Below are 27,783 nucleotides of genomic sequence, written 5' to 3'. Positions count from 1 at the left end.
CCAAAGGCGGAGCCAGCTGGCTGCCGCGCCGCACCGCGGAGGGAGGGGAGGGGAGGGGAGGGGAGGGGAGAGGCGGGGCGGGCTCGCGTGTCAGCGACCGAGCCGCAGGTGGCGGCGGGCGCGGGGCTCGGCCCGAGCTCGGGAGGTAAGTGCTGTCCACCGAGACACCCCCGAAACCCCCTGACCCGCGCAGCCCCCAATGCGCACCGCGCCTGGCAGCCCGGCGGTCCCGGGGGTCAAAGGCGCGGCGGGGTGTGAGGGATGGAGAACAGGGGGTGGGGGGGCTGCGCAGTGGGCTCCCCGTCCTTCCCCCCGCTCCCTCGTGATAATCGGGGATCCGCGGAGGGAGCTAGAGACCCCTCCCAAATCCTCCATCTCCTGGCCTAGAACTGGAGCGTGCAGCGGGGCAGCTATGAAGCGCGAGACCCCTCCCCAGATCCCTTTATTCTAAGCCTGGATCTGGGTCTAGGTTCCGGGGCAGAGATGGGGACGCCACTCTCCCTCCAGCCTGGGACCCAGGACAGCCGAAACGGGTCCCAATTTCCCTTTTCCCAGCTCTGGCCTGTAGACCCCTGGGGACCAAGATGAGGAACCCCTTTTCTCTGCTATGAACCCCGATCTAGGCCTGGCCGAGGAGCTGGGGGTCCCCTGGTCCCTCCTCTAGAGTGTCCTTTTCCAGCCCCCCCGAGCACAAGGATGGGCGGTGGAGGGGCCTTTCACTGGCGTCCTCTGCAGGGACCCCAAGTTTGGAATTCTAGCGAGGGGTCAGTGTGGGGTCCCTTGCCTGCCGGGCCAGGCTTAGAGAGACTTGGAGCATGGACTTGGTGGTGGTCCCTGCTTCAGTGGGGTTGGGCAGCGAGCATCTGTTCCCAGGGATTAAAATAAATCGTAAATTAGGATCTTGCTGGAGGCTGGCTGCAAGTGAAGTGCGGAGGAGTGTTGGGGGGTGGGTGGCCCCTCCATCTGCCTCAGATCCCAGAATTCGCCTGCCCCAGCCGCAGTGGGGACCTGGAGGTGGCTTTGGATGGACCTGACTCACTGGTGACCTTGGGCAGGTGACAGACCTCCCTGAGCCTTGATTTTTTTTTTTTTTTTTTTTGAAAGTGGGCTTTGGAGCCTGTATTCTACAGATTCTGAAACCCACCCACCCCATCTTTTGCCAAATGTAACTCCACCCTTTTGCTAAAGATGTTGGTGGTTGGAGGAGAGAGAGCAATAGGTTTGGAGATCTCCCCATATGCCTTGCTGGCCTCTGAGCCTCAGTTTACTACACTGCAAAATGGGTTGATGTCACATTCTGGCATTGCTGGAAGGGTTGTTCTGCCAGACAATAAAACATATTGCCAAGCTGCCATCATCAGAACAGGGGCTCCTCCACTCTGGTCACACCCACTGGACTGCCCGGGGCACAGCCTGACCCACATACCTTCACCCACACCAGGGGCAAAGCCGGTACCTGGGCAAGATCCTGGGCAGGAGGAGGTGGGAGGCACTGGGCCAGTCTAACCCCTATCCCTTGGGGCTCTTTCCCTGTGGTGGGGCTGGGAGTCCAACGCTCCCAGGTTCAAACCCAGCTCTCCTGTGCATGGCTTTGCCCCTCTGCACCTTGATGTGTTCTTCTGTGAAATGGGCTGAATCGCCCTTGGAAGATCAGAGCAGACTGTGAGAATGGGAGTGCTGCAAGTGCAGACATGATCATTATAATACTACAATCATTATCATACAATATTATAATTATTATAATATTGTAATTATAATACTAATTACAATATTAGTGAGCATAAATGGGGTCAACAGCTGACTCGGGTTGGGGCAGGGGTAGGAGAGAGGGAAGTCTGCAAGGGTATTGCCTGCTGTGTCTCCAGAGCTCGGTAGTCAGGTACACAGTTGGTGCTCAATAAGTGTTTTCCAAGTGAAGTGATGGAGAGGGAGGAGACCAGGGCGGGAGGACTGAAAAATTCCTGAGCATAAGCTCAGATGCCGTTCACAGCCCAGTCTGTGTGACATGGGGCCGGTGCCTCAGTTGTCTCATTGGGGTAGTGGCTGAGATGAGATACTGCTTCCAAGTGCCATTGTGAGAATCAAGCCAGATTGTGTAAATGGGCACAGCCCTGGTGGTCAGCCTTAGAGGGGAGGAAGCACATGACAGAGCTGGTCCTTGAAACAGCATATCCAAGCGGCCAGTCACAGGAAAGGAAGAGAAAAACCCCAAACTGGCCCTACTGTGAGCAAATAAGAGTCCAAGGGGGAACAAAATGATATCCTGTTTCGCAGAACCTTAGAGGCCCAGAGAGGTCAGGGGCAGCCCAGGGCCACCAAGTGAGAGGTCAGGAGCTCCAGACAACCCATCAGGAACAGGAGCCCTGCCTTCTTTGCTGACTTGGTTCCTGTCTTGTTTTATCTGCTCCGAGACCTGCTCTAATTCTGAACCGGCAAGAAGCCCCAAGGTTTTGGGAACTGGTGCTGGGGAAGGTAGATCTCTGGGCAGCACCCAGAGCCTGTGTCAGCCACCTCCCGGAAGGACTCTTCCCCAATTCCAGCAGCCAGAGGATGGGGACATCCAGGTCCACTGACAACCTGCTGTGTGACCTTGGGCAAGTCCCTGTCCATCTCTGGACTTTGCCCTGGCTCTCTGGAGGCTGGGAGACCTGGGTTCACACAGGGCTGACTTCATCAGACACGGTGACCACCGTGTCTCAGGCACAATATTTTAGGGGTCTGTAAAGGTGTTTTAACTTCTTTTAAAATCAGAAGGGGAAAAAAAACAAGCTTTGGGGTCAAAGCAAACATTTAATATATGGTATTAATATATTCGTCTCTATGCCAAATGTAATTGTAAAATATAGTTTAAATTCTCTTTTTTTATTGGAGGAAGGGGCCCATGAAAGCAAAAGTGCCTCTGGCCTATGAGCGTCCTCAGGCGGCCCTGGGTTCGAGTTTTGGTGCTCCCATTCATGGGCTGTGCAACCTTGGGCAGGTGGACTCCCCTCTCTGAGTCTTGGGTTCTCCCCCAGTGAAGCAGGCATCATTGGTCCCCCTCAGAATGGTGAGGTGTGGAATGTTTAGCCCAGGGTTGGTGCTCAATTTGTGAGTACTGTTATTCCACAATTGTTGTCAAGATTATTTGCTTGGTAATAATAGCCCTGGCTAGGGGCCTCAGTTTATCCGCCCAGGACCTGCACGGTGCCAGGGAGGTCCCATGGGTGCTGTCTGGAGGGGGAGGGGAGGTGGCTGTTGGGCCGTGGGCGGGGCAGGGTGAGCTTCCTGTCCCCCAGGCACAGGGGCCTCTGCTTGGTGCTAACGGAAGTGGCAGGGGCCACGTGGCTCTCTCCTGGTGCCTGCCCCAGCTGACAGGGGCTCTGGCCCCATTCACTGTCTGGTGAGTTTGAGCCCAGGCCAGGAGGCCCCCATTGCCCCTCCTTGCCCCGCTCAGGAGCAGAAGGGAGACCCTTCTACCTGGCCCGGGTTTCAGGAGAAACAGTAGGTGTCACTTCCTGGGCCGGGCTGGGGCCTGCGCAGGGCCACCCTTTGCTCTGCCACCCTGACCCCCATTACGACTCTTGAGTGGCGGGAGGGATGGCAGGGTGGTCGGGGGAAGATGGAGATCCAGAGCCATGTGTGGAAGTTTCGAACAGGAGTTCTTTTGCAGACAGGTCAGGGACAAAATCATAGTGACCTGGGGCCAGTGAGTGACCTCTCTGTGGCTCAATTTCCTCATCTGTAAAGTTGGGATTGAGCCTTGCGGTGTGGTTGTGAAGGCTGAATGAATGTGTGGTACCTGTGAAGAGCTGGGCACAGCGCCACACACACACTCGTGCTCAGTGTATGTTGGGGGAGGGGCAATCTAATGGGAGTTGTAAAAACAGTAGCAAGATGCTTGGTTTCTGGGGAACTTGGGCCCGGTGGCTCCTGGGATCCTCTAGAGCAGCACTGTCTAGCAGAACTTTATCTGCGCTTTCCAGTTGGGTGGCCACCAGCCCCATGTGGCTCCTGAGCCCTGGGAACAAGACTGGCACAACTGAGGAACTAGGGGTTTAACTGTATATAATTTTATTTAGTTTAAAATTAAGTTGCCACATGGGACTAGTGGTTCCCTTATCAGTTAGCATAACTCTAAGGGATTTGGAGATGCTCAGGGTCTAGGTCATGGCCAGGAACTAAGAAATGAGATGGGAATTTAGGGCTTTTCCCCCTTGGGATGTCAGCTTAGCATATCCCCAGCTGGACTGGGTTTCCTCAGGGGCTACACTAGGAGCTAGAGTTTCTCAGGGGCCCCAGCATCACCCAGCACAGGGTGGTGGTCGGGAATGTTTGTTGAATCAAATAATTGTTTGCCTGGTGAACACCTATTCATGCTTTAAAACCCCAACTTCCACGCCCCCTCCTTTAGTCCAGGTCCCCCAGTCCTTGTTCCTCCATTTGGTTCAGCTTTGACCCTGCAGGACTGGGGTATCTGTGTTCAGCTCTGTTTTCCTAGACTGAGGGCTCCTCAGGAAGCAGGCCCAGGGCTGAATCATCTCATGGACCCTGGTATTGTCCTGGCCAGGTAGGCACATGGTGGGTGCTGGGTGACTTACAGAAGTCAAGTGACCAGGGGCTAGCTGATAATGGGTCGAATTAATCTCACTTTCAAGATTAGAAAACTGAGGCTCAGAAAGGGGCAGCCTTGTCCAAGGTCCTTGCTCAGTCCTTTCCTGGTGAGGCCCAGGGAGCTTTCCCATCCTGCAGTCACCAGCCCCGTCCCTGCTGCTACTGTGCCTCCTGGGCTCCCAGCTGCTGCTGAGCTGCCTGCGGGGTCATGAATTATGGATGAGGCTTGCGGGCTCCAGTGACAAGCCCAACCTCAAGTACATGCCAAGGACACCAAGTGTCCCTCCCTCTTCTGGTGGCTTGGCCCTGCCCCCTCTGCAGGGAGGCCTGGGGTCCTCCAGCAAGACCCCTTCTAGGCATTCCCTCTTGTTTTGCAGATGGGGAAACTGAGGCACGGAGCTGGACAGTGACTCAGATACCAGGTGAACATATTGGCTTCCAGGGGGTAGGGTTGGGACTCATAGGGGCACCAGTGTCAGCTGGGTCACCATGGCGAGGGATGAGCTGTCCATTACAGGAGTGTGCATGACATGGAGACTGTTGTAGAGGGATTCAGGAGACCCCGAGGGAACCTTAGGGGCACTTCAAGGACCCCGACTGCCATGTGGCCGATCACAGTCCCAGTGTCCACCTCTCACCAGACCCTCTTCCCACAGGAGCTGCCCAGCGTGGGGCTGAGTGCTCAGGTTGGGACTCAGCTGGCACGAGTGCAAATCCACTGTCATTTCCTGGCTGTGTGACCTTGGCAAGTAGCTTCCCCTCTGGGCAGGGCTCAGTTTTTCCATATGTGAAATGGCCTAGAGCTTTTCTACCCATCCCTGACCATGAACTCCTATTCATGCTTTAAAACCCCAACCCCTATGCCCCTTCCTCTAGTCTAGGCTCCCCTAGCCCGTATCTCTTCATTTAGTCTGACCCAACAGGGCTTGGGCATCTGTATCCAGCTCTGTCCCCCTAGGCTGGGGGCTACTTGAGGACCATGCCCAGAGCTGTATCATTTCAGGGGCCCTGGCATACTCCCAGCCTTGGGGTTTTTGGTTCCTTCTCCATCCTCTTTCTCCCTCCTCCACAAGGAGAGCAGTTGGAATTTCCCTTCCTCAGGCCCGAGCTGGCTATGACTACAGCTCAAACTTGCCTCTCTCTTCAGACAGGCACCAGACGGGAGCCTTCGGGGGTCTCCATAGAGGCCATCAGAATGTCATATTTTGGGGAGTATTTTTGGGTAAGTAAGATCCGCTGTTACTTTGGTGGGGGCTCCTGGAAGGGCTGTGGGGGCTTTTATGGAGATGGAGGGACCTGGGGGCTTGTGGGCAGAGTCTTGGGCAGATGGAGGATCTGCAGGGGATAGAAGTTAAAGTGGGAAAAGTCAGGCTGGGTTTGAATCTATATCCCCAGATGTCATAGGCCTTGTGATCTTGGGCAAGTCACAGGTTGAACAGGGAGACTGAGGCCCAGAGTAGGAATCTCTCACCCGAAGTTGCCCAGTGAGAAAGTGCAGAGTCAGGGCTCAAACCCAGGGCCAGACTGAACTTTCAGGATCCAGGATCATTCCAGCCAGGGAATTTCCACATCTTCCCCATCCTGGAGAGTTGGGGGGTTTTCTTCACTTGACCCCTAGGGACCCACTCACCTGTCTGCCCTCCAAGCTGGGGACCACATACTGTGACTCAAGGAGCCAAGTGAGACAGACTTGTTTTTATTCATTCACTCCCTCCCTCCCTCCCTGTCACCACCACCCCACACCCAGCCAACTCTGGGAGATGCTGGACCTCCCAAGAGATTCCATCCAAGCCCTGACCCTGAGAAGCCTCCAGTCTGGGGGACACAGAGCCAGTAAGATACACCCAGCCCTGTAGGGTCAGAGGTGAACCCAGTCTTGGGTATGCCCAGAGGAGGAGCAAGGACACAGAGCTGTGTTTGCCATGGGCTTTGAAGGCTGATTTTCCAGGATGTCAGAAAGGCATTCTGGGCAGGGGGAGCAGCCTGGGCAGAAATCCAGAGATGTGACACTGGGTGGCCAGTTGAGGGCACAAGGACTCCTCCCGCAGAGCTAGGCTAATGGGGAGCCACAGAGGATGTGTGAACAGGAGAATCAGGCAAGGACCAGGGCAGAAAGCCCCTTCCTCAGTTGCAAGCCCAGAGCTTGCAGAGGAAGCTCAGTTGCTAGGCAACCCGTTGCCCATGGCAACAGGCCTTTCTCCCTCCCCAGCTGGGGCTCCTCTTACTAGCACTTGCTTTCTTAAAGGGGCTGCATCCCCTTGCCAATTGTGGAGTGGTGGCGGGGGAACGGACCTCCATCTCCTTCCCAAGGGTCAGAGTCCCTGGATTTGCCTCTGAATGGCTGTGTGACCCCATCAAAGTGCTGCCACTCTCAGAGGCCCTGTGGTGATCTGTGTAAGGGGTGGGGGTTGACCGTTTTGAGGATCGGTGGTCGCCCAAGTATTGGAGCCCTGACAGCGGCACCTACATTTATTTTAAATTTCTCTTAATGGCATGCGGCACCTACATTTCTTTTAAATTCTTTTTCATTGTATGAGGCATGCAAGTTCGCTGCAGAAAATTCAGACCAGCAAAGAGAAAATAGAAGCCACCCCCAAATCCTCCTTCCAAAGATAGCCTGGTACACAGTGGATAAGAGCTTTGACTTTGGGATTTGAATTGGGCTCTTCTGGGAGCCCTTGGGCAGGTGGCTTTGCATCTCAAAGCCTCAGGTTCTGCATCTGGGAAAGAGGGATGAAACTCCTGCTTTCCCAGGACTAAGGTAGTACCCCTGGAATGTCTGTTTCTTTTAATTAATGTTTCTTTTTTAATCTATTGTTAGTATTGGTGACTCTTTGCTGGGTGACGGTGGGGCCCTGACTGGCCTGAAGGGGGCTCCAGTCAGGGGAAATCAAGCCACACAGGGATGCCCCAGTCTTGTTGGACCAAGTCAGGTCTGGAGGCATGGACGGCACTGGGGAGCCACGGGGGAAGTGTGAGCAGGAGAGGGACATGATCAAGCTGTATTAGAAAGATCTCTCTGGGGCTGGCGTGGGAGCAAGATTGGAGTCCAGAAGTTCTGAAAGAAGACACAGGCCCGAGACAGCCCCTCCCAGGACCCTCGGCTGCCAGCCCAGCCTGGGGGAGCCAGACACTGCTGGGGGCTTTGCCAGGTCTGGGAAACGGGCCAGCAGTTGGCTCTGAGTCAGCTCCAGATGCTGGCCTGGGCGGCGGTGCCTGGTGCAGCCTCACCCGAGGATCCCCTGGGCAGGGTGGGCGGAGGCCTGCTGGGGCTGTTTGCTGAGCCCTCAGCACTGTGCAGGAGGCCCTGTGTCTTGTACCAGCCTCACCTCACCAAGTCCTTTGGGGGGTGAGTGCTGTCATTGTCCCCATTTGTCAGATGAGGAAACTGAGACCCAGAGAGGTGAAGTCACTGGCTCAGAGTGACCCAGTGCATAAGAGGAGGATTTGACACTTGGGCCTTGAAAGTATGTTTCTAGGGAATTCCCTGGCCGTCCAGTGGTTAGGACTGTGTGCTTTCACTGCTGAGGGTGCAGGTTCAATCCCTGGTCAGGGAACTAAGATCCCGTAAGCCGAGGCCAAAGATAAAATTAAATTAAAAAAGAAAAGAAGTATAAGAGAAAATATATTCCTGGGGAGCTGGAGGGATCAACAATGCATGTTGGAAAGTGGGGGTCTGAGGAGGGTCTAAGAATGTTCCTGAAGGAGGAGGGCCTGGCAGTGATCCTTGAGAGGTGGAAGAATTTGGATGGGTTGAGAAAGTTGCAGGCTAGTGAGCCAGGTGACAGTAACAGCCCCAGCAAGGATACCGTGGTGGGAAAGAGCAGCATGTCTGCACCATTTGCTATCTGCTGGCGAGGCCAAGAGGCTGTCCTGGGTCTTCCCCAGTCTTGGCCTCCATTTTTCCATTTGCACAGCAAGAGGGATCATCTGATGGTGACTTCTGGCTTTATCCTTCAAGCTTCCAGGTAACTGGGAGGGTGAACCCCTCAGGTTGGAGGAGGATGGAGGAAACCATCACTTCCAGAGGGTCTGTGAAGTGCTCCCAAAGGGACCACTTTAGAGATTTGTGTTGGGAATTAAATAACATTGGATCCCTCCATGAGCTTCCTCTTTCAGTCAAATTACAAGGCCCCATTTGGTGCTAAAATATCTCGACTTCCCTCCGACCACAGCTGATCACCCTTTTTAACTGACAGCTCAGTGTTCAGACATGTTGCCTTTCACGTGTGACAGGATCGGGCTGGCATTAAAACATAGTCGTTGCCTTATTTTTTCCCGTCCCCTTCATTATGGCAAGGGGTCCTGGCTTTCCACTTAGAATAGTGGTAGGGACTTCCCTGACAGTCCAGTGGTTAAGACTCCACACTTCCACTGCAGGGGGCATGGATTTGATCCCTGGTCGGGGAGCTAAGATCCCACATGTCGTGTGGTGTGGCCTAAACATAAGAAAAAAATTTTTTAAAAAAAGAAAAAAGAGAATAGTGGTAAGCGTTGCCCTTTTAAATCAATATATTTGGAGAAGAAACAAGAGCCACCTTAAAGCAATGATAACTAAGTAATACCATGAATCAGCAGAAACTAGGGTTGCCTTTGGGGCTTTAGGGGACCGTGATGTGGATCATCTTGGTATTTACTTCATCCCCATATGAGAGGTAGGTGACTCCCTGCCCCCATCTTAATGAGGAGCCACTACAGGTTCAGAGAGAGACAGTGACTGATCTGGATCACACAGCACAGGCCTGGCCTCTCCCACCATGGTGACCCCAGAACTAGGAGGAAAGAGGTTTGGTGCAAGGCATCAGCAGGCACCAGGGTAGAGGCTCTGTTCCCACCAGTCCCAGGTAAGAGCAAAATAACTTTGTCCATCTATTCGACAAACTGAAATGCCCTTTCTGTGCCCCACCCTGTACTGGATATTGCTGGGTCCTGAGAGAGGTGTCAGACCTGCATCCTGCTTTGTGGGGTTCTCAGAGAGGGAGTTTTCATGTTGAAGGGAACAGAAAACACAACTACAGTGACTTAAGCAACAGGGGTCATATTAGTTCATAAAATGGAAAAGTTGTGCAGTAGTGTGGCTTTCAGGGTTGGTTTGATCCAGCAACTCTACTCAACACACTTTTTATTCAGACCCTCTCAGGTTCAGCTTCTTTCCAAAGTTCATGGTTTCCACTTGGTTTCCAGTATCTCCTGTGACCACACAATCATTTATGGAAAGAGAGAGAGAAAAACAGGGGAAGAGACTGTTAGAGAAAGGAACAAACAGAGGCAGAGGTACACACACACACAAAGACAGAAAGATAGTGACAGAGAGAGACAACCAGTGAGTGAGAATGTCTCTCCCTCAACTGTGGGAGAAAAATCCCAGGATTCTTTCTTTTTTTGAATTTTTATTTTATTTATTTTTAAATTTTGTTATTTATGTATTTATTTGTCACGCCTCGTGGCTTGTGGGATCTTAGTTCCTTGACCAGGGTTGGAACCCGGGCCCCCTGACGTGGAAGCGCAGAGTCCTAACCACTGGACCACCAGGGAATTCTCCCAGGCTTCTTTCTGATTGGACCAAATTAAGGCCCATGAACCAATCCTTGTGATGAGGGGGAAATGCAACAGGTTGACTGGCTCAGGCCTGAACCAATCCCTACAACCAAAAGGATGGACTTCTTCTGGTTAGCTCCTCAGCCCAGCCCCTGTTGCTAGGTAACCTTGATGTCCTCTCCATCCCCTTTCTCAATCTCCACCCCCATTCCCTGCAGGGAGAGAAGAACCATGGCTTTGAGGTCCTGTACCACAGCGTGAAGCAGGGGCCCATCTCCACCAAGGAGCTGGCTGACTTCATCCGGGAGAGGTGAGGTCCCCAAGCCCCACCCACCCCATGGCCATGTCCCACAGTCCACACAGCCATGCTCATCTTGTGCCCCAACCCTGGTGCCCCCCTTTTCCCTTGCCCATTCCATCCTTCCACCACACCACACCCTGCCAGAAAGGATCCAGGCCCCTGGGGTCTCCAGGAAGCAAATGGGCTTGAAGACCCTCCGAACCAATGGTTCTCAACACTATCAGCCCCATGCCCCATCTTAAATGACGATCACCAGGTTCTAACGCCTCCCCCTGAAGAGACGCTAATATGACCTACTTACAAGGAGAATTTTGAAAACTCAGTCTCGGGGCCCTGAGTATGATAAAAGAAAAATCATGTATAATGAAATAATCTGCATCTCAGCATGTCAATGCTCCGACGTCTGAGAAAACATAATAAACTCAAATGGCAAGGCAGCCTCTGCTCCCCAGCTTCTCAGCAGCTGAACGCCCGTTAAATCTGGGCAGAAAGTCCAAAGGATTATTAACCAGGTTTTTCTCTTTGTGGCTGTCACTTGGGACCTGTCGCAGCCATACAGGACAGGGGCCACTCTTTATTTCATGGGCCTTCAGACCCTGGATCCATCCACTGTTGCTTATGCTACCCCACGGGTGCCTCTCTCAGAAAATACCCCAATGGGTAACTGGTTTTAACTGGGCACACTGCTACCCCAAACAAAACTGAGGTTCTATTAGGATGAAAATGTGAGTGGATATTAGGTAGGCATTTAGCAGTGTCTAGAGGGAAAGAGGAAATACGAGTTTGTCTTCTGCAATTAAAGGAGACAAAGCATATAAAACATTTATATTATGTGCTTAAAAATTTGTTTATCTGCTGTTGCTACTGCTGCTACTACTACTGATGTTTTTACTTAAGGATTAAAACCTCTCCCATGAATTTCCAGAACACCTCCCCCTGTCAGGGGACTGTATCATTCTCCTGGAGAGACACTGCTTAGATGCTTGAGATGGGGAAACTGAGGCCCAGGGGTGTGGGGCCTTTCCCAAGTGTGCTCAGAACCTTCCCCATCCTTACCTTGTCCTCCTACCCAGGGCCACCATCGAAGAGACCTACTCGAAGGCAATGGCAAAACTTTCCAAGCTGGCCAGCAACGGGACCTCGGTGGGGTGAGTGGGCTCTGGGTGGGGCAGGAGTGGCCAAGGGTGTGGTGCGCTGGGGGGGGGCAACAGGAGCCTGCCCTTGGGTGGACATCTCTTCACGCTTGTGAGATGTGGAACAGGGAGTCATCCCCCTGCTTATGGGGCTGATTGGACAGAGGAATATAGTTCATTCATTCACTAGTTCATTCATTCATTCACTGGATATTGACTGAGCACCTACTGTGTGCCAGGCATTGTTCAAGGCACCAGGGGGCCCGGGGCAATCAAGACAGATAAAGCCTCCAGTCACCTTCATGCCCTGTTCATAGGTGTACATCTGGGATGTGTGACGAGATGGTTGTTAACCACAAACATGAACAAAGTCCTTTCCCAGGGAGAAAAGTGCTAGGAAGAGAACAGGAGCAGTAGAGGCTGGCCGCTATCTCTGGAGCCGAGACCTCAGTAATGCGAAGGAATCAGCCATGGGGGTGTCTGCAGGACAGAGACCCGGGCAGGTGGCTCAGCTAGTGCAAAGGCCCTGAGGCAGCAACGCACCGTACATGTTCAAGGAAGAGCAAAGAGGCTGGCATGGCTGCAGGGCCTGGACAAAGTGGAGATGAAGTAGGGGAGAAATAGAGGGAAGGGGCCACAGGGCCCCAACGCACAGGTGACTTTTAAACCAGGATGTGATGTGGTTCCATTGGCATTGCAAAGTTCCCTGCGGCTCCCGTGGGGCAAAGGTTCTGTCGGGGGCCGAAATGGCGGCAGCAGAGAGCAAAGGCAGGGGGGAGGCCAGAGGGGTCTTCTGTCGAGGTGGGAAAGCCCCTCAAACTTGATTTGGGCAGGTTGAGTCTCAGCTGCCTGTGAGTATCAGGCGGGGCCTGGAGTCCAGACAGAGGACTGCGGGGCCTCGGCCTGGGTTTAAATTCCAGCTCTGATATTCATTTGCTGAGGGCCCTTGGGTGAGTTATGGAGCCTCCCATGCCTCAGTTTCCCCATCTGCCACAGGCCCACCTCACACAACTGCAGTGGGGATTAAATGAATTCATATGTGTTCATGCTTAGCAGGGCCCGGCACACACTAGATGCCTGAGCCAATGCCAGCCATGCTGTATGAGGGGTCCCTGGGGGGCTGGGCCTGCTGGGCCCGGGATGTGTGACCCCACCTGTTTCCAGGACCTTCGCCCCACTCTGGGAGGTCTTCCGAGTCTCCTCAGACAAGCTGGCGCTCTGCCACCTGGAGCTGACACGGAAGCTGCAGGACCTCATCAAGGACGTGCTCCGCTACGGCGAGGAACAGCTTAAGGCACACAAGAAGGTGTGTGCTGTGGGTACCACAAGGCTGGTGGATGCGGGATGCCAGCGGCTCCCAGGATCCCAGGACTTCTGGGGCCTTGGAACCTCCAGCCCCTGGTGTGTGCCTCTGAGAATTCTGTTAATTCCACGACATCAAACTCAGAATCTCACAGACCTGAGCATTGGTGAATTTCAGTCTCAAAATTCAAGAGCAGGGATCTGCAAACTACGGCCCGCGGGCCACAACCAGCCCACCACCTGTTTTGTGCAGCCCTCGAGCTAAGCATAGTTTTTCCATTTTTAAGTGGTTGAAAAAAAAACCAAAAGAAGAATATTTTGTGATGTGTGAAAATGACCCCTGATCTAGAGCATCAGGGGATACAGATCTTGTTATTTGACGTTTCTAGACTCTGGAAGAGCCAGACCTTAGACTCTCAGGATCCCAAAATATTTGAAGCTTAGAATTCTAGAGTCATAAAGGCTTTGCATTTACAGATCCCTAGAATCTGCAGGGGTTTTTTTTGTTGTTTTGTTTTGTTTCGTTTTCTGGCCGTACCGTGCGGCATTCGGGATCCTAGTTCCCTGACCAGGGATCGAACCTGCGCTCCCTGCAGTGGAAGTGCAGAGTCTTGACCGCTGGACCGCCAGGGAAGTCTTGAGTCTGTGGTTTTTTAACCCCCGTTAAAAAAGGGAGTTGGGGGCTTCCCTGGTGGCGCAGTGTTTGAGAGTCCGCCTGCCGATGCACGGGACACGGGTCCGTGCCCCGGTCCGGGAGGATCCCACATGCCACGGAGCGGCTGGGCCCGTGAGCCATGGCCGCTGAGCCTGCGCGTCCGGAGCCTGTGCTCCGCAACGGGAGAGGCCACAACAGGGAGAGGCCTGCGTACCGCAAAAAAAAAAAAAAAAAGGGAGTTGGTAGTACTTCATACTGTACAGTTAAAAATGGTTAAGATGGCCGCTTTTATTGTATATGTATTTTACCACAGTTTTTAAAAAATTGAGGAACAAGGAAGTTTTCTACAGGCTGATATGGAACAATCTTGGGAATGAATTATTAAGTGGAAAAAACTGAGTTTAACAGTATGGACTGTTGCCATTTGTCATAAAAAATGGGCACATTTGATGGTCCATGTGCCAGTTATTTCTGGAGAAGTATCATGGTAATAATGGGAGTTTTTTACCTGAACTCATCCCTTAAAACTTTCTGAAATGTGAATTATGTGTAAATATTACCTATTTAAAGAGTTAACATTTTTGAAATTCATAGAATACTCAGAAAAAGTATTCTCTAGGACCTGGAATCCCACAGAGTTTGGGAAGCTGGGAATTTCATGGCATACACCTGGGGTCTGCTCAGGTCCTGTACCCCAGCAGGGGCTTCAGGTGGAAGCCCCGCATGCTCTTCTCCGCTCCCACAGTGCAAAGAGGAAGCAGTGGGCACCCTGGACGCTGTGCAGGTCCTTGCAGGCGTCAGCCAGCTCCTGCCCAAGTCCCGCGAGAACTACCTGAACCGTTGCATGGACCAGGAGCGGCTGCGGAGGGAGAGCACCAGCCAGAAGGAGATGGACAAGGTGGGCACACAGCTGCAGGTCCCCAGCCACCGCTGGCCCACACAGGTCAGAGGAATTTGCCGAGGGGTGACGGAGCTGCCTGCTGGGAGAGTGAAAACATATCACAGAGCGATGGTCATTGAACCTGCATGAACCACATACATGCTGGGCACCCCAAGGAGTCTACCTGCTGGGGGATGGGGCCGGGGGAAGTGCCCTGAGTGTCACCCTCTCAACTCTGTCCCCTCCCTGTGCCTCCTAGGCAGAGACCAAGACCAAGAAGGCAGCAGAGAGCCTGCGGCGTTCAGTGGAGAAGTACAACTCAGCCCGTGCCGACTTCGAGCAGAAGATGCTGGACTCAGCTCTGGTAAGAACCAGGCATCTGTACCTTAGAGACCTACACATTCCTGGGCCCAGGATGCTCTGGCCCCAGAAGTCCAGAACCTTCCAAACCCTCGACTCCAGAAGCCTTAGAATCACAGGCTTAAAGCCGTAGAATTCTAGAGCCACTTAGCTATTGTTACTGTTATTATTATTTCAAAAACCAAGTCAGTTTTGTGCCTTAGTTTCCCCACCTGTAAAATCGGGGCAGTAATAGTACCTGCCTCATAGAATTGTTGTGAAGATTAAATGAGTCACCATATGTGAAGTTTTCAGACAGTACCAGGTGCATAGAAACCACTCTATGAAGTATTAGTATTATTATTTTTATTATCACTGATGAGGTTTTTGAAGAAGACAGTGCAGAGTTTAGAAGCCAAGAGTCTTCTGACATGTCATGGTAGCTGAAAAGCCTGGATTCCTGGTCCAGCCTCCATCTCTCCCCAGCTCTGCCACCTTTGGCAAGGCACTGCACCTCTCTGGGTCTCTGTCTACCCAAATGTTTGAAAAGCAGATTGGGATCTCAGGATTAAGAATCAGATTTTTTTTTCTGATTTTGCAGTGATAGAAAGTTGCAAGTGATAGAAATCTTCATTCAAACTGACAAGGAGACGTATAGGCTCAGGGAACTGAAAAGTTCAGGGGGCAGAGCTTCAGGTACGGCTGGATCCAGGTGCTCCAATGGCATTGACAGGAAGTTGTGCCTCTCTGCTTCTCAAGTCTGTTTTTCTCCCTGAGGGCTTTACTCCCAGGCAGACATACCCTCCCGGATGTGTGTGTGTGTGTGTGTGTGTGTGTGTGTGTGTGTGTGTGTGTGTATTGCAAAGTAGCCACCAGCAGCCCCCACATGCATCCACCAACACATTGACTTAGGGTATGAAAGTGTTTTCTTCCATGGTTCCAGCAGAAGTCCCAGAGCTCTTCCCCAAACCAATCACTGAGGCCAGGGGATTGGAACATCCTTATTGGTCAGGCTGGGTCACATAGCCACTCCTTGTGGCCCCACCTTCCCATTTGCCCCTCCCCTCCTGCCTCAGCGCTTCCAAGCCATGGAGGAGACCCACCTGCGGCAAATGAAGGCCCTGCTGGGCTCTTATGCTCACTCAGTGGAGGACACCCATGTGCAGATTGGGCAGGTGAGTGGGGCCAGGGGTGGGGAATGAAGCTGGGGTTCTGGGAAAGAGGGCCTTGGCCCTGCCTGATTACACACTTCGTCCGCCTGGCCCAGGTACATGAGGAGTTTAAGCAGAACATAGAAAACATCAGCGTGGAGATGCTGCTGAGGAAGTTTGCAGAGAGCAAGGGCACAGGCCAGGAGAAGCCTGGTGAGTCTGGGCATCTGTGGGGGTTGGGCTGTGGAGCCGTAGGGAAGGAACAGGACTCAAGAGGGAAGAGAATGAACCTCTCTGGGCTTCGTTTTCCTCATCAGAAAAATGGGCTGATGACAAATCTAACTCAGCAGCCCACAGAGGAAGAGGATCTGCTGCCTGATCTGATGTGTAAATCTCTTACAACTGGATACCAGAGGGACCTTGAATGCCAAGCTCAGCCTTTCAGATTTTTCCCTGAGGGCCCAAGGGAGCCATTGAGGGTTGTTGAGCAGAAGACCAATTTGAAAATGTCCAGATACAGAGTTGAGGAGGAATTGAGAGCAAAAGTTTTGGGGTCACATCTGGGTTTGTGTCTTTTCTTTGTCGCTCATTGTGTGACCTTGGACGTCTGTCTTGCCTTCTCTGAGTCTCAGTTTCCTCACCTGTAAAGTGGGGATGATAATAACCCCCACCTAATGGTGTTGTGAATGTTCAGTAATTTGATGCAGATAAAGGGCAAAATGTGTACCTGGCACATAGTAGGTACTCAGTAGATGCTGGTACACAGTTTACGTCCCTAGCTCTAGTCAACCACTAGGGTCTGTCTTTTCTCCCTCCTGTCTCTATAGCTCAGCGCCAGCTCAGGTCACCTCTCCTTGTGTGGGCCCCCACTCTTGCCCTTCACTGGCTCCAGGTTTGTCATGCCCTGCTCCTGCTTACATACCCTCTATGGCTCCCCATCACCCTTGAGAGAGAGTCCCAGGTCATCATCCTGGCACCTGAGGCTCAGCCCATCTCATAGACTTATGGTCCATCCCCTGAACCACCCAAGTTCCACGCAGAAATGCTGGAGGTAGAAGAAGTAACTCAGGCAGTGCCCCCTCCGGTCCATCCCAAGGTGGCAACCATCCAAGGCAGGACCAGAACACTTGGCCCATCCCACTCATGACCATCTCTGGGGCTGGTTCAGCATCTTGGCTCAGGCCCTGGACCCTGACTGGTCTTGAGCTCAAATCCAGGTGCCATTGTGTGGCCAGAGGTATACTGCTACCCTTGCCAGGCCCAGTCTCCCCGCCCAGCTGAGTTTCTCAATCTTTTCTGTCTCAGGGCCTTTGGACTTTGAGGCGTACAGTGCGGCTGCCCTGCAGGAAGGCAAGTACGTCTGGGCCTGGATGCCCAGGCTGGACCACAGGGATGAGGGAGACAGAGCTGAATGGGAAGGGAACCCCCCAGGGCTCAGCTGCATCCCCCTCATCTGTCCTCAGCAATGAAACGTTTGCGGGGAGCCAAGGCCTTTCGTCTCCCAGGACTGAGCCGGCGGGAGCGGGAGCCACCTGCAGCTGTGTGAGGAAGCACCCCAACCCAGCCCTGGCCCAGGCTAACCCAAGATCCCTCCCCCTGCCCAGGGTATCCCAGAAGGCCCCTGCTTAGGGTAGCCCAGGAGAATCGTATTCCAAGCTAGCCCAGGAGTCCCTCTACCCAGGCTAGGCCAGGAGCTCCTCTGTCCCAGACTGGCTCAATATTACCACTGCCCAAGCTAGTCCAGGATCCTCCTTTTGCCAAGACTAGACCAGGGCCTGCCTGTTCCCCCTTCCCCGGCTGGCCCAGGATTTCTCCCTCTGTCAAGGCTAGCCTTACTGTTTCCCCACCTAATCTAGCCTGGCAATTCTTGCTCTGTTAAGATGAGCCCAAGAGTCTCCCTGCCCAGACGGGTATCACATTCCTCCCTATGCCCATGGTCTCCCTGGCTAGCCCAGGATTACCCTTGCCCAGGCTAGCCCAGGATTCTTTGCCAAGGCTAGCCCCATTATTTCCCTGCCGAGGTGAGCCCTACATTCAGACTAACTCCAGGGTTCCTCCCCTTCCAAGCTGACTGAGAACACCCCGTGCTCAGCTAACTCCAGATTCACTGCCCCGGCCCCAAGCAAGCCCCAAGTTCCCACCACCTGCAGGGCTAGTTCAGGACAACATAGCAGCCCAGGGGCTGGCCCCAGGTTCCGTGTCCGGTGTTGGGGGCGGAGGGGAGGGCCAGAGGAGGTGGGGGAGCTGACACTGACACCTCCTTCTGCATTCCCAGAGATTCCCTGGAGCCCGATTCAGGGGTGAGTGCCATGGGAGGGGCCAGGCCGGGCTGCAAGTGGGAGGGGTCCCTCCCACCTTGGCCCCCGCCCAGGCCTGGAAGCCAAGCCTGGAGCTCAAGGGGCAAGAGGTAGCACAGCTTAGGGACCAGGTTCAAATCCCACCGTGGCTGCAAACTCCCACGGACCACGTGGGAGGGACCAATGTCCCCTCTTAGCCTCGATTTGCCCCTCAGGACAGGTTGCGGCATGTTCTGTTCCTCCAAGAACCTGCCCACGAACTGCGAGAAGATCGTTATTGCCATTGGGGTTGTTTCTCGGTCTGAGTCAGGGCCCACAGGTGGAGGGGGGCATGGCAGGGTGAGATGGGAGGTTTGGTACCAAAGAGACTCACTCACCACTTGTCCCTCCAGACATGTCCAGAGGTGGATGAAGAAGGTTTCACTGTCCGGCCTGATGTGACCCAGAACAATATCCTCCTGGCGCCTTCTGGGGGCAGTTGTTGGCACAGCAAGGACAGAGCTCTGTCCACAGTGATCCGCCCACCATTAGCAACCCTCTCTGTGTACATCCTGAGGGGAGCCTCCAGCTGTGAACCAAGCAGATTAAAATGCAGACACTCGCCCCTGCGGGGTCAGGGCTGAACAAGAGGGAGAGAGGGGAGCTTGGTTACCCCAGAGGGGGAGCCAAGGGGACTTCCTGGAGGAGGGGGTCACCGGTGTTGGGGTTTAGCAGCTGAATAGGAGTTTACTAGTTAGGACAGGGCATGCTTGTATGAAGGCTTGTGGGGGGAGGAGAATGGCAAATACATGGTGTCAAGGCAAGGGTGGCAAGTGGTGAGAGATGGAATTGTGCAGTGCCTCGAAGGGATGTGAGCAGGAAGAGATGGATCTGAGGGCTGACTGGAGGGAAACCCCGTGTTAGAATCCGCTTGGCCCCTTGACTGCAGTGCACGCACAGCGGAGCCCTCCCGCTTCTCATCCAGCGACTCCGATTTCGATGATGACGAGCCCCGCAAATTCTACGTGCATATCAAGCCCGCCCCGGCCCGGGCCCCAACCTGCAGCCCCGAGGCAGCCGCAGCACAGCTTAGGGCCACAGCTGGCAGCCTCATCCTCCCTCCTGGCCCAGGGGTGAGGCGTGGGGAGGTGCTGTGCGTGGGGCAGGTGGGGCTGGCTGGATGCCACCGACCTGATGCCACCCCTTTGTCCACAGGGCACCATGAAACGCCATTCTTCACGTGAGTAGCCTGTTAAGGGGTCTTCAGTTTGACGAGGAGCACGTGGAAGGGAGACTGGGCCTGGAGTGTGGGTGTGGGTTTGAATTCCAGCTCTGCTGTGTAACTTGGGGCAGGCTGCTTACCCACTCTGATCTCCTTTTATAAAATGGGGTCATTATGAGAATTAAATGAGAGCCAAAAGGGATCGCTGGGGCTGGGAAAGAAGCCAGAAACTGGAGACAAGTGGGCTCAGGTTCGAACCCCTCTCTGCCTGATTTGCTGGTCACCTTGGGCCGCTGACTAGACAGCTCCAAACCTCGGTCTCCTTGGTGTGTGGAGCGGGAAGCAGTGCAGGCCTGGCGACAGAAGGGCTCAAGGAGGTGCATCTCTTGCAGGGGACACCGCTGGGAAACTACAGAGGCCTCGATCTGCCCCAAGGGCTGGCAGGTGGGTTCCATGGGAGGTGGGGCACTGGGCCCACGTGAGTGGGCAGGTGAGGGCCATCCCTGCCTCTCTCCTCCTCCCCTGCTGCCTCCCCATGTCTCTGACTCCCCTTCTCTTATCCTGGCAGGGAGTTAAGGGCGTGCCGTCTTTGAGGGACCACTCAGTCATTCACTTGATGAACATTTATTGAGCACCTTATGTGTACTTGTGCTATGCTGGGTTCTGGAGATAAATGACCAAGACAGGTGCTCCTCAGAGTCCCATTCTAGAGGCTCAGATTTTTTAAATAGTAAATAAGAGCATATTCAATGCTTCCAAGTGCTGTGAAGAAACTGAAGCAGGCAATGTGATGGAAAACAGGAGTGGGTGACTTTAGTTGGGGCCGTGGTGGAGGGGTAGCAGGGGAGGTGCGAGGACTCTGAGCTGAGCCCTGAAAAGGAGCAGGAGGTGGCCGCAGGGAGATCGTGGGGGACAGAGCTCAAGACCAAGAACAGCGAGTACAAAGGTCCCGAAGTGGGAGGAGGCATGGAAACGCCCCTCTTGTCCATTCTCTGTCCCCAGCTGTGCAGAGAAGCTGCAATCGGACGAGCAGGTTTCCAAGAACCTCTTTGGGCCTCCCCTAGAGTCCGCCTTTGACCATGAAGATTTTACAGGTGATGGGGGTGGGGCTTCGGGGACGCGGGCGGCCAGCAGGAGGAAGGGTGGGGCCACTGCAAGGATAGGAGGCTCAGGACCGTGGGCCAGGCCGGAGGGAGGACTGTGGGGGTCCTTTGTGGGTCAAAGTGAGGGTGGGCGAGGCCATGGCACGAATGGGCGGAGCCGGCGAGAAGGTGTGGCCTTCGTGGGAGTGAGGATGACAGTGAGTGGATAGGCAGGCATCAGTGGAGGTGAAAATAGCCAGACAGCATGGCCTGGGGTGGAGGGGGGGTGGGGGAGACATCGAATGGGGGCGGACCTTCCTTGACATGGGCGTGGCCTGCGGGAGGATGGACGGGACTCCGTGTGAGTGGGGTCTGGAGCTGGCTGCCCCCTTCCCTCCCCCAGGCTCTAGCAGTCTCGGCTTCACCTCCAGCCCCTCGCCTTTCTCTTCCTCGTCGCCCGAGAACGTGGAGGACTCTGGCCTGGACTCACCGTCCCACGTGGCACCCGGCCCCTCCCCGGATTCCTGGGTTCCCCGCCCAGGCACCCCACAGAGCCCACCTACCTGTAGGGTGCCGCCCCCAGAGGCGAGGGGGACGCAGCCCCTGCTGCCATCAGACTCACCACAGCCCCTCGCACCATCCCCGGGTCCCTGGGGGGTGGAGGCTGTGGCTGGAGGAGGTGAGTTCCTCCACCCCTAGTCTGAGAGTTATCTGAGTCCTGGGGGAGGATTGAGCACCTAATGTGGCCAGGGTCTGAACAGGGTGCTGGGGACACAGCCGGGACCCAGGCAGGCAGAAACCCTCACTCTTGCAGGGACAATAGTGATACGGATATTTAACAAGGCAGGAGGTGGCAGGTGCCTGGTAAGGACTCAGAAGGGTAGGGCCTCCCTGAGGAGGGAACATCTGAGCTGGGATTTGATGGAGGTGAGGACGCAGCCATATGGACATGGGGGGGGAAGGGCATATCCAGCAGAGGGCACAGCCTGTGCAAAGGTCCTGGGGTGGAAGCAGGCAAGACCCTTTGAGGAACAGTTAGGAGGCCAGTGTGGGTGGAGCAGAGTGATGAAGGGAGAAGGAGGGAGTGGAGGGGGAGATGTCGGCAGGGAGATGGGATCAGGCGGGGGCTGGTGGTCCCAGGGAGGAATGTGAGTTTTACCCCTAGCAGGGTCAGAGCCACAGGAGGGAGGGCCGTGAGCAAAGAAGGGGTGGAACCTGCTCGGATTGCAGGCTCTCTCTGACCGCTTGGTAGGCAAGGATGAGAGCCAGAGACGAGGGAGGTGAGTCCAGGTAAGTGGTGATGGGGTAACAGTGGGGAGAAGGCCAGAAGACAGTCACGGGACCCGGAGAACAGAGGAATCAGGGCAGAGGGACTGAGGGCAGCTGAAAGGAGAGGGAAGGGCAGAAAGAGCAGGGAAGATGGGGCGGAAGAAGCTGGGGTGGGGGCGTGTCAAGGCTGGGCCTTTAGATGGCAGGTGGATGGGGGAGGCCAGGCTGGAGCACCCTGTGGACAGCTGTATGAAGACATCAGCAAGCTGAAGTGGGATGGAAGGCTGCCCAGGGAGAGGGTAGGAGAGCGCCCAGGCTGGAGCAGGGGCAGGGCTAGAGCGGGGGAGGAAGGAGGGGATTGGCTACTGGTTGGCTCCTGGGGGCCTGAGTCAGTGGGACTGTGGGCTGTGACCACATGAGGTCCCCAGCAGTGGTGACGGGGTGGGTGGGGGGCTTGGTACCATCCTTGGTTAAAGCAAGAGCCTGGTTGGAGCTGGTTCAAGGGAGGGCTCAGGGGAGTGAGTGTAGACTGTGAGTGTAGACAGATAAAGCTGTCTGCGCTTTACTGTAGAACTAAGGTTCTCAACTGGGCCAGTTATGCCCCTCAGGGGACACTTGGCAATGTCACCACTGTTACTTGATTGTCACCACTTGGGGGCGGGGTATACCTGACGTCTGAGGGGTGGAGGCCAGGGAGGCTGTCCAACACCCTACAGTATGCAGGGCGGCCCCAGCATCATGAAGGATCCAACCCTGTTGAGAACCTTGGCACAGCCTGGGGTGTAGGTAGGAGGGGAGATGGGCGAGTAAGCGTTTGTAGATGGAGCAAAGCAGGGACACTAGTGAAGCAAGAGAGCGAGGGGAACCTAGGTATTACACCACACCATGATTAGTTAATTTAGAAGGGTGTGACTCAGACGCAAGCCAGGGTGGGAGACTACCCTTGGAACTGCCGAATGTTGGGTAAAATGCCTCTGCCAAATCCTCACCCCCCCCCCCGTAGAGTGCCTACCTCCTGAGCATCCACCCCTTGCTTGCATACCCCCAGTGATGGGGAGCTCACCCCTTATTGAGCCACCAGTGTAGTGTCTGGGAGACTCAGGGTTGCAGATGGTGTCTACAGTCCTGTCCAGCACCTTCTCTGTAGCCCTAGGACTCCCAACCATCAGGGGGTCTCCTCCTATAAGCCCAACTCCCAGTTTGGGGCTGAGTTCCTCCCCTGCGGAGGTTGGAGAGGCCCAGGCAGCAGCTCAGCCATGTCTGTTCTTATGCTCATTCCCCAGACTTGATGCCTGTACCTGCTGACCTTGCAGCCAGGGAGGGCCTGGCAGCCCCACCCCGGAGACCTCGCTCCAGGAAAGCATCCTGTCCCCTCATGCGCAGCAACGGGGACCTGGTAGGGTGAGGGGGGGTGGCAGGAGCTGGGCTGGGGGTCGCCTCCAGGGTCAGCATCGGGGCACTGCTGCTAGGGTGTTCACAGGCTGGCCTATCTTCTTCCCTTCCAGTCTCGTTCCCTGAGCCCCTCCCCACTGGGCTCTTCAGCCCCCAGCACCATCCCAGAACGGCCCAGCTTCTCATCCCAGACAGGACATGGTACGTGGGTCCTCTCTGGGCCTCAGTCTCACCTTCTCTGATCCGGGTGTGTGGCTTAGTGATACAATGGAGGCCGTGTCGGCAGAGGGCGGGTTCTGGAGCCTGGGACCTGTGCTCACTCTGCCTGTCCCTCATTCCCTCCCTGCCACCCCCAGGAGTCTCCCGGGGCCCAAGCCCTGTGGTCCTGGGCTCCCAGGATGCCCTGCCCGTGGCCACTGCCTTCACTGAGTATGTCCACGCCTACTTCCGTGGCCACAACCCCAGGTACACAGTGGTGGGGCACAGTGCAGATGGTGACAGGCAAACATAGGGCTCCCTGGGGGCTGTGCATCTAGGTTCCGGCAGGGACAGCTTTCAAATGGGTTTCATGATCTGCTTTACCGTGGAACACTGAGCTAAACAACCAGACCCATCCTGAGGGCTGTAGGAACCATGCAAGGCATTTGAGCAGGGCTAGGCATTGATGTAGCCACGGTTTAGAGGAACTCCTCTGAGGCTGCTGTGGGCGTCAAACTGAAGGGAGCAAGACCAGAGGCCAGGCCTGTGGAGGGGGCAGGTTAAGGGTGAGTTGAGGGACCAGGGATAATCTGGGGGGGGTGCCCAGCCGAAAAGACCTTAAGATCAAGCCACAAAGAGGAGGAGAGTATTGGACCGGAAACCTAAGCTGAGGACAGTTACAAAACTGAATGTTTTGCTTTGAGCTTCCTGGTGGCCTGGGGAAAAGAGAACTGGAGAAGGGGGTGTTCCTGTCTCCTTCAGCCCAGTGTGGATTCTTCCTGGTGTCTGGATTGCTGTCCAGGCAGGGACACAAGAGGTGGAGGCTGGGGCTGGGAGGCTGGCCATGGTCAGAGCCTTGCTGATTCTGAGGGACCTGGTGAACCACAGGCTACAGTGAAACTAGGAGAGAGGGGAGCGTGAGGTGCCAGGCACAGCCCTGAGCCAACGCCCAGTGCCTTCACCACCCGCCCCCACCAGCTGCCTGGCTCGAGTAACTGGGGAGCTGACCATGACCTTCCCTGCTGGTATCGTGCGCGTGTTCAGCGGAACCCCACCCCCACCGGTCCTCAGCTTCCGCCTCGTGCACACGGCCCCCATTGAGCACTTCCACCCCAATGCTGACCTGCTCTTCAGGTACTGTTGAGGAAAGGGAGAAAAGTTAGGGGGTTCCAGGGACTGGTGGGGGCCAGGAGCACCCCAGCTCTGAATTCCTGTTCTGCCTCCCGGGATTTGCTGTGTGACCCTGGGCAAGCTGCTCTCCCTCTCTGAAACTCACTCTCCTTCTGTCTTTTGCTTCCCACCCTTGCCCTTCCCTGGGAGTTATGCTTTATTGGTCCCAAGGTTAGCCTGGGAATCTGCATCTTTAGGAAGCCCTTGGTGTAGGTTGGATGCTGGAGGCCCTTGGGACGGCATCTCCCGAGGGTTGGGGTGATTATTCCCGGTCTCTGCAGTGACCCCTCCCAGAGCGACCCTGAGACCAAAGACTTCTGGCTCAACATGGCGGCTCTGACTGAGGCCCTGCAGCGTCAGGCAGAACAGAATCCAGCTGCCTCCTACTACAACGTAGTGCTGCTGCGGTACCAGGTGGGCCAGGTGGATGGGGGGTGGGCAGAGGGGGCAGGGAGGGGATGGTGGATGGGGACAGGGTGAGCAGGCAGCAGAAATGGAGGCTGATAGCAATGACCGTGGGGTGAGCTGTAGGCGGGGTGGGCAGTGTAGGGGGGCCTGGCCTCCACTAGTGCAGATGGCCCCATCGTGCAGATTAGAAGAGGTCCGATCCCAGGACCTGGCAGCTGGCACCTGTCCCCAAGACTTTGTTAGAATGGGGCACTCGTCTGCCCTCTGCTGGAGACGTGTTGTAACACAGCCTCTCATCAACAAAGAGCCCCTGGGGTGTCCTAGGCAGTGCAGTCAGGTCAGTTGAATGGCGGGTGGCATGGCAGGGGCAGTGTGGCTGAATAGTATGCGGTGTGGCAGGACAGGATGGCTCAAGCCGTGTCTTCTCTCCTGTTCTCCCTTCCCCTAGTTCTCCCGCCCCGGTCCCCAGTCCGTGCCTCTGCAGCTGAGCACCCACTGGCAGTGTGGGGCGACCCTCACTCAGGTCTCGGTGGAGTACTGCTACCGGCCTGGTGTCACAGCCGTGTCCACGCCACTCACCAATGTCCAGATCCTGCTGCCCATAGGGGAGCCTGTGACCAACGTCCGCCTGCAGCCGGCTGCCACCTGGTGAGGGCATGTGGGAGGCCTGGGGAAGCTCAGCAGTGCCCCCAGAACCTAGCAGAGCTCCCTTTGATACACCAACTGAAGGGTCCACCCTAGGCCTGACCATTCCCTGTGGGCTCACCTTGCTTGGAGCTAAGGGTGATATTACTAGCAATAATAATGTCTGACACCGAGAGCTTCCTACATGTCAGGCTTGTTCCCTGTTTTCTGCACACACTGACAGGCTTGGGGCTTTTAGCAATCCCTCAAGGGGTTGGCCACCATCATCCCCACTTATGGAGGGGGAGCTGAGGCACACAGAGACTAAGTCACTTACCTAGGTTCCACCAGGATTTCAACCCAGCCACCCACTGGTGGTCCCTGGCTTTCAGTCACTGCACAATGTTGCCTTTGTTTTGTACAAAAGGTAGAACCTGCCACCAAGAAGCCAAATTTATAGGGCCAAACGCATCATCTAAAAGTGCTGCAAGGCTGTAGAGCCTTCAGGAACCAGCTGCTCCACACCCCACCCCCATTTCACACATGGGAAAACTGAGGCCAGGAAGGAGACCCGGCTTTCTCGGGTCATGTAGCCAAGGGGCAACTGAGCTGGGACCCTGGGCTCCCAATGTCCTTTCTGGTGGAGACCGGACCAAGCTTCTCTTGATGCCAGGAACCTGGAGGAGAAGAGGCTCCTATGGAAGCTTCCGGATGTGTCCGAGACAGGGGGTGAGTTATGATTGTGCTTAAGGTCGTGGGGGTCTCAAGTGGGAGAGGCTTATTTCAGCTAGGGGAGAGGGAATTCCCTGGCAATCCAGTGGTTAGGACTCGACTTTCACTGCTGAGGGCGCAGGTTCGATCCCTGGTCGGTTAACTAAGTTCCCGCAAGCTGCGCGACACAGCTAAAAAAATTTTAAAAACGAACTAGGGGAGGATTGGGGATGTGCTAGGAGCAGGGCAGTGTAGCCATCAAGGAAAGCTTGAAAGGGCTTTGACGAAGCTGGAGGAGAGGGCATCCCAAGGGGTGGGCACAAGAGGTGCAAAGGCCCTGAGGCAGGATTCCTTTGCAAACCACACACAGCCCCGTGGGGCCAAAGGAAAAGGGTGCAGGACACAAGAGGAAGTCAAACGGGACAGAGCCACAGATCAAAGGGCTCGGGTGCAGGGCTGAGGAGGAGCCCAGGTCACAGCAGGACTGGGGTCGGGGAACAGGACACAGCTGACCTCAGACCTCCCCAGGCTCTGGCCGCCTGTCTGCCAGCTGGGAGCCATGCTCGGGGCCCAGCACACCCAGCCCTGTGGCTGCTCAGTTCACCAGCGAGGGGGCCACTCTGTCCGGCGTGGACCTGGAGCTGGTGGGGAGTGGCTACCGCATGTCACTGGTAAAGAGAAGGTTCGCCACAGGTACGCCCTCGCCCTGCCGCTGCGCATCTCCGGAGCCAAGACCAGGCCGGGCTCTGAGCCCCACTCCCTGCTTCTGCCAGGGTGCGGGGGTGGGGGAGGCATTTGGGGTGTTTGGAAAGGATAGGTGGGTGTTGGGGCCTGGAGACCCAAGATGGGGGGCACAGGTGGAGAGGGGTGGTCAGGGCCCCAATGAGAGGGATCAAGAAGTGTCCCCTACAGGACTTCCCTGGCGATCCAGTGGTTAAGACTCCGAGCTTCCACTGCAGGGGGCACGGGTTCGATCCCTGGTCGGGGAGCTAAGTTCCCATATGCCGCGGGTGCAGCCAATAAAAGAAGAAGTGTCCCCTGGCCGGCATCCTTGCAAGAACCCAAGGCAGGGAGCCAGCAGCCCCTCTGGTGCACCCATCCCCACCCCCATTCTCCCGTCCCCACAAGGGGCTGCTGGGGTCCATGGGGCAGTGGGAACAGTGAGTTACGGGGGGTGTTTTGAAGAGGATTGGGGGATCCCAGGGTAGGGGCAAGGGCCCCCCCCCGCACCCCTCACAACCCTGCCTCCACAGGGATGTACTTGGTGAGCTGCTGAGCCTGCAGAGGCCGACCAGCACCACTGGCCCCAGCTCTGCACTGCGTCCTGGTGCTCGCTGACTGCTCCCTGGCCCTCCTGCTAGACCCGAGGGTCCCCCACCCTGGCCTCCCCTGAGGCCCTGACTCCATGGAGAGGATCCCAACACTCAGACTGGCTGAGCCTGAGATCCACTCCTGCTCATGCCAACTCTCATGCAGGTCCTTGGCCTTTTAATGTTCTTTAAATAAACACTCTATTTTCTAATAAAATAAATAACAAGCCTT

General features: G+C 55.4%; 1 protein-coding gene across 4 annotated transcripts; it reads left to right on the top strand.

Annotated features, from left to right (window-relative positions):
• The first annotated feature begins 74 nt into the window (after positions 1-74).
• On the top strand, positions 75-27,783 carry FCHO1 (FCH and mu domain containing endocytic adaptor 1). 4 transcript variants are annotated; one of them, XM_033401468.2, is made up of 29 exons: positions 75-145; positions 4,968-5,012; positions 5,247-5,335; positions 5,738-5,812; positions 10,347-10,438; positions 11,503-11,577; positions 12,727-12,868; positions 14,265-14,417; positions 14,659-14,763; positions 15,815-15,913; positions 16,006-16,102; positions 17,195-17,239; positions 17,353-17,431; positions 18,165-18,189; positions 18,579-18,636; positions 19,120-19,298; positions 19,381-19,405; positions 19,780-19,831; positions 20,390-20,481; positions 20,873-21,148; positions 23,022-23,134; positions 23,244-23,331; positions 23,487-23,595; positions 24,307-24,462; positions 24,780-24,912; positions 25,355-25,554; positions 26,204-26,259; positions 26,770-26,934; positions 27,495-27,783. In XM_033401468.2, exons 4-29 carry the CDS (start codon positions 5,786-5,788, stop codon positions 27,515-27,517), a joined length of 2,664 nt encoding a protein of 887 aa, XP_033257359.2. In that variant the 5' UTR covers positions 75-145; positions 4,968-5,012; positions 5,247-5,335; positions 5,738-5,785; the 3' UTR covers positions 27,518-27,783. The 4 variants fall into 4 exon arrangements, with proteins under 4 accessions (XP_033257359.2, XP_012391179.2, XP_033257361.2 ...); XM_012535725.3 differs by lacking the exon at positions 5,247-5,335; XM_033401470.2 differs by lacking the exon at positions 18,165-18,189 and having other exon boundaries at positions 82-145; positions 17,195-17,243.

The sequence above is a fragment of the Orcinus orca genome, chromosome 3 (genome assembly GCF_937001465.1).
Source record: "Orcinus orca chromosome 3, mOrcOrc1.1, whole genome shotgun sequence".
NCBI classification, from domain to species: domain Eukaryota; kingdom Metazoa; phylum Chordata; class Mammalia; order Artiodactyla; family Delphinidae; genus Orcinus; species Orcinus orca.
Note: the sequence above shows the minus strand (reverse complement) of the source record. Positions and strands in the feature narration are given on the sequence as shown.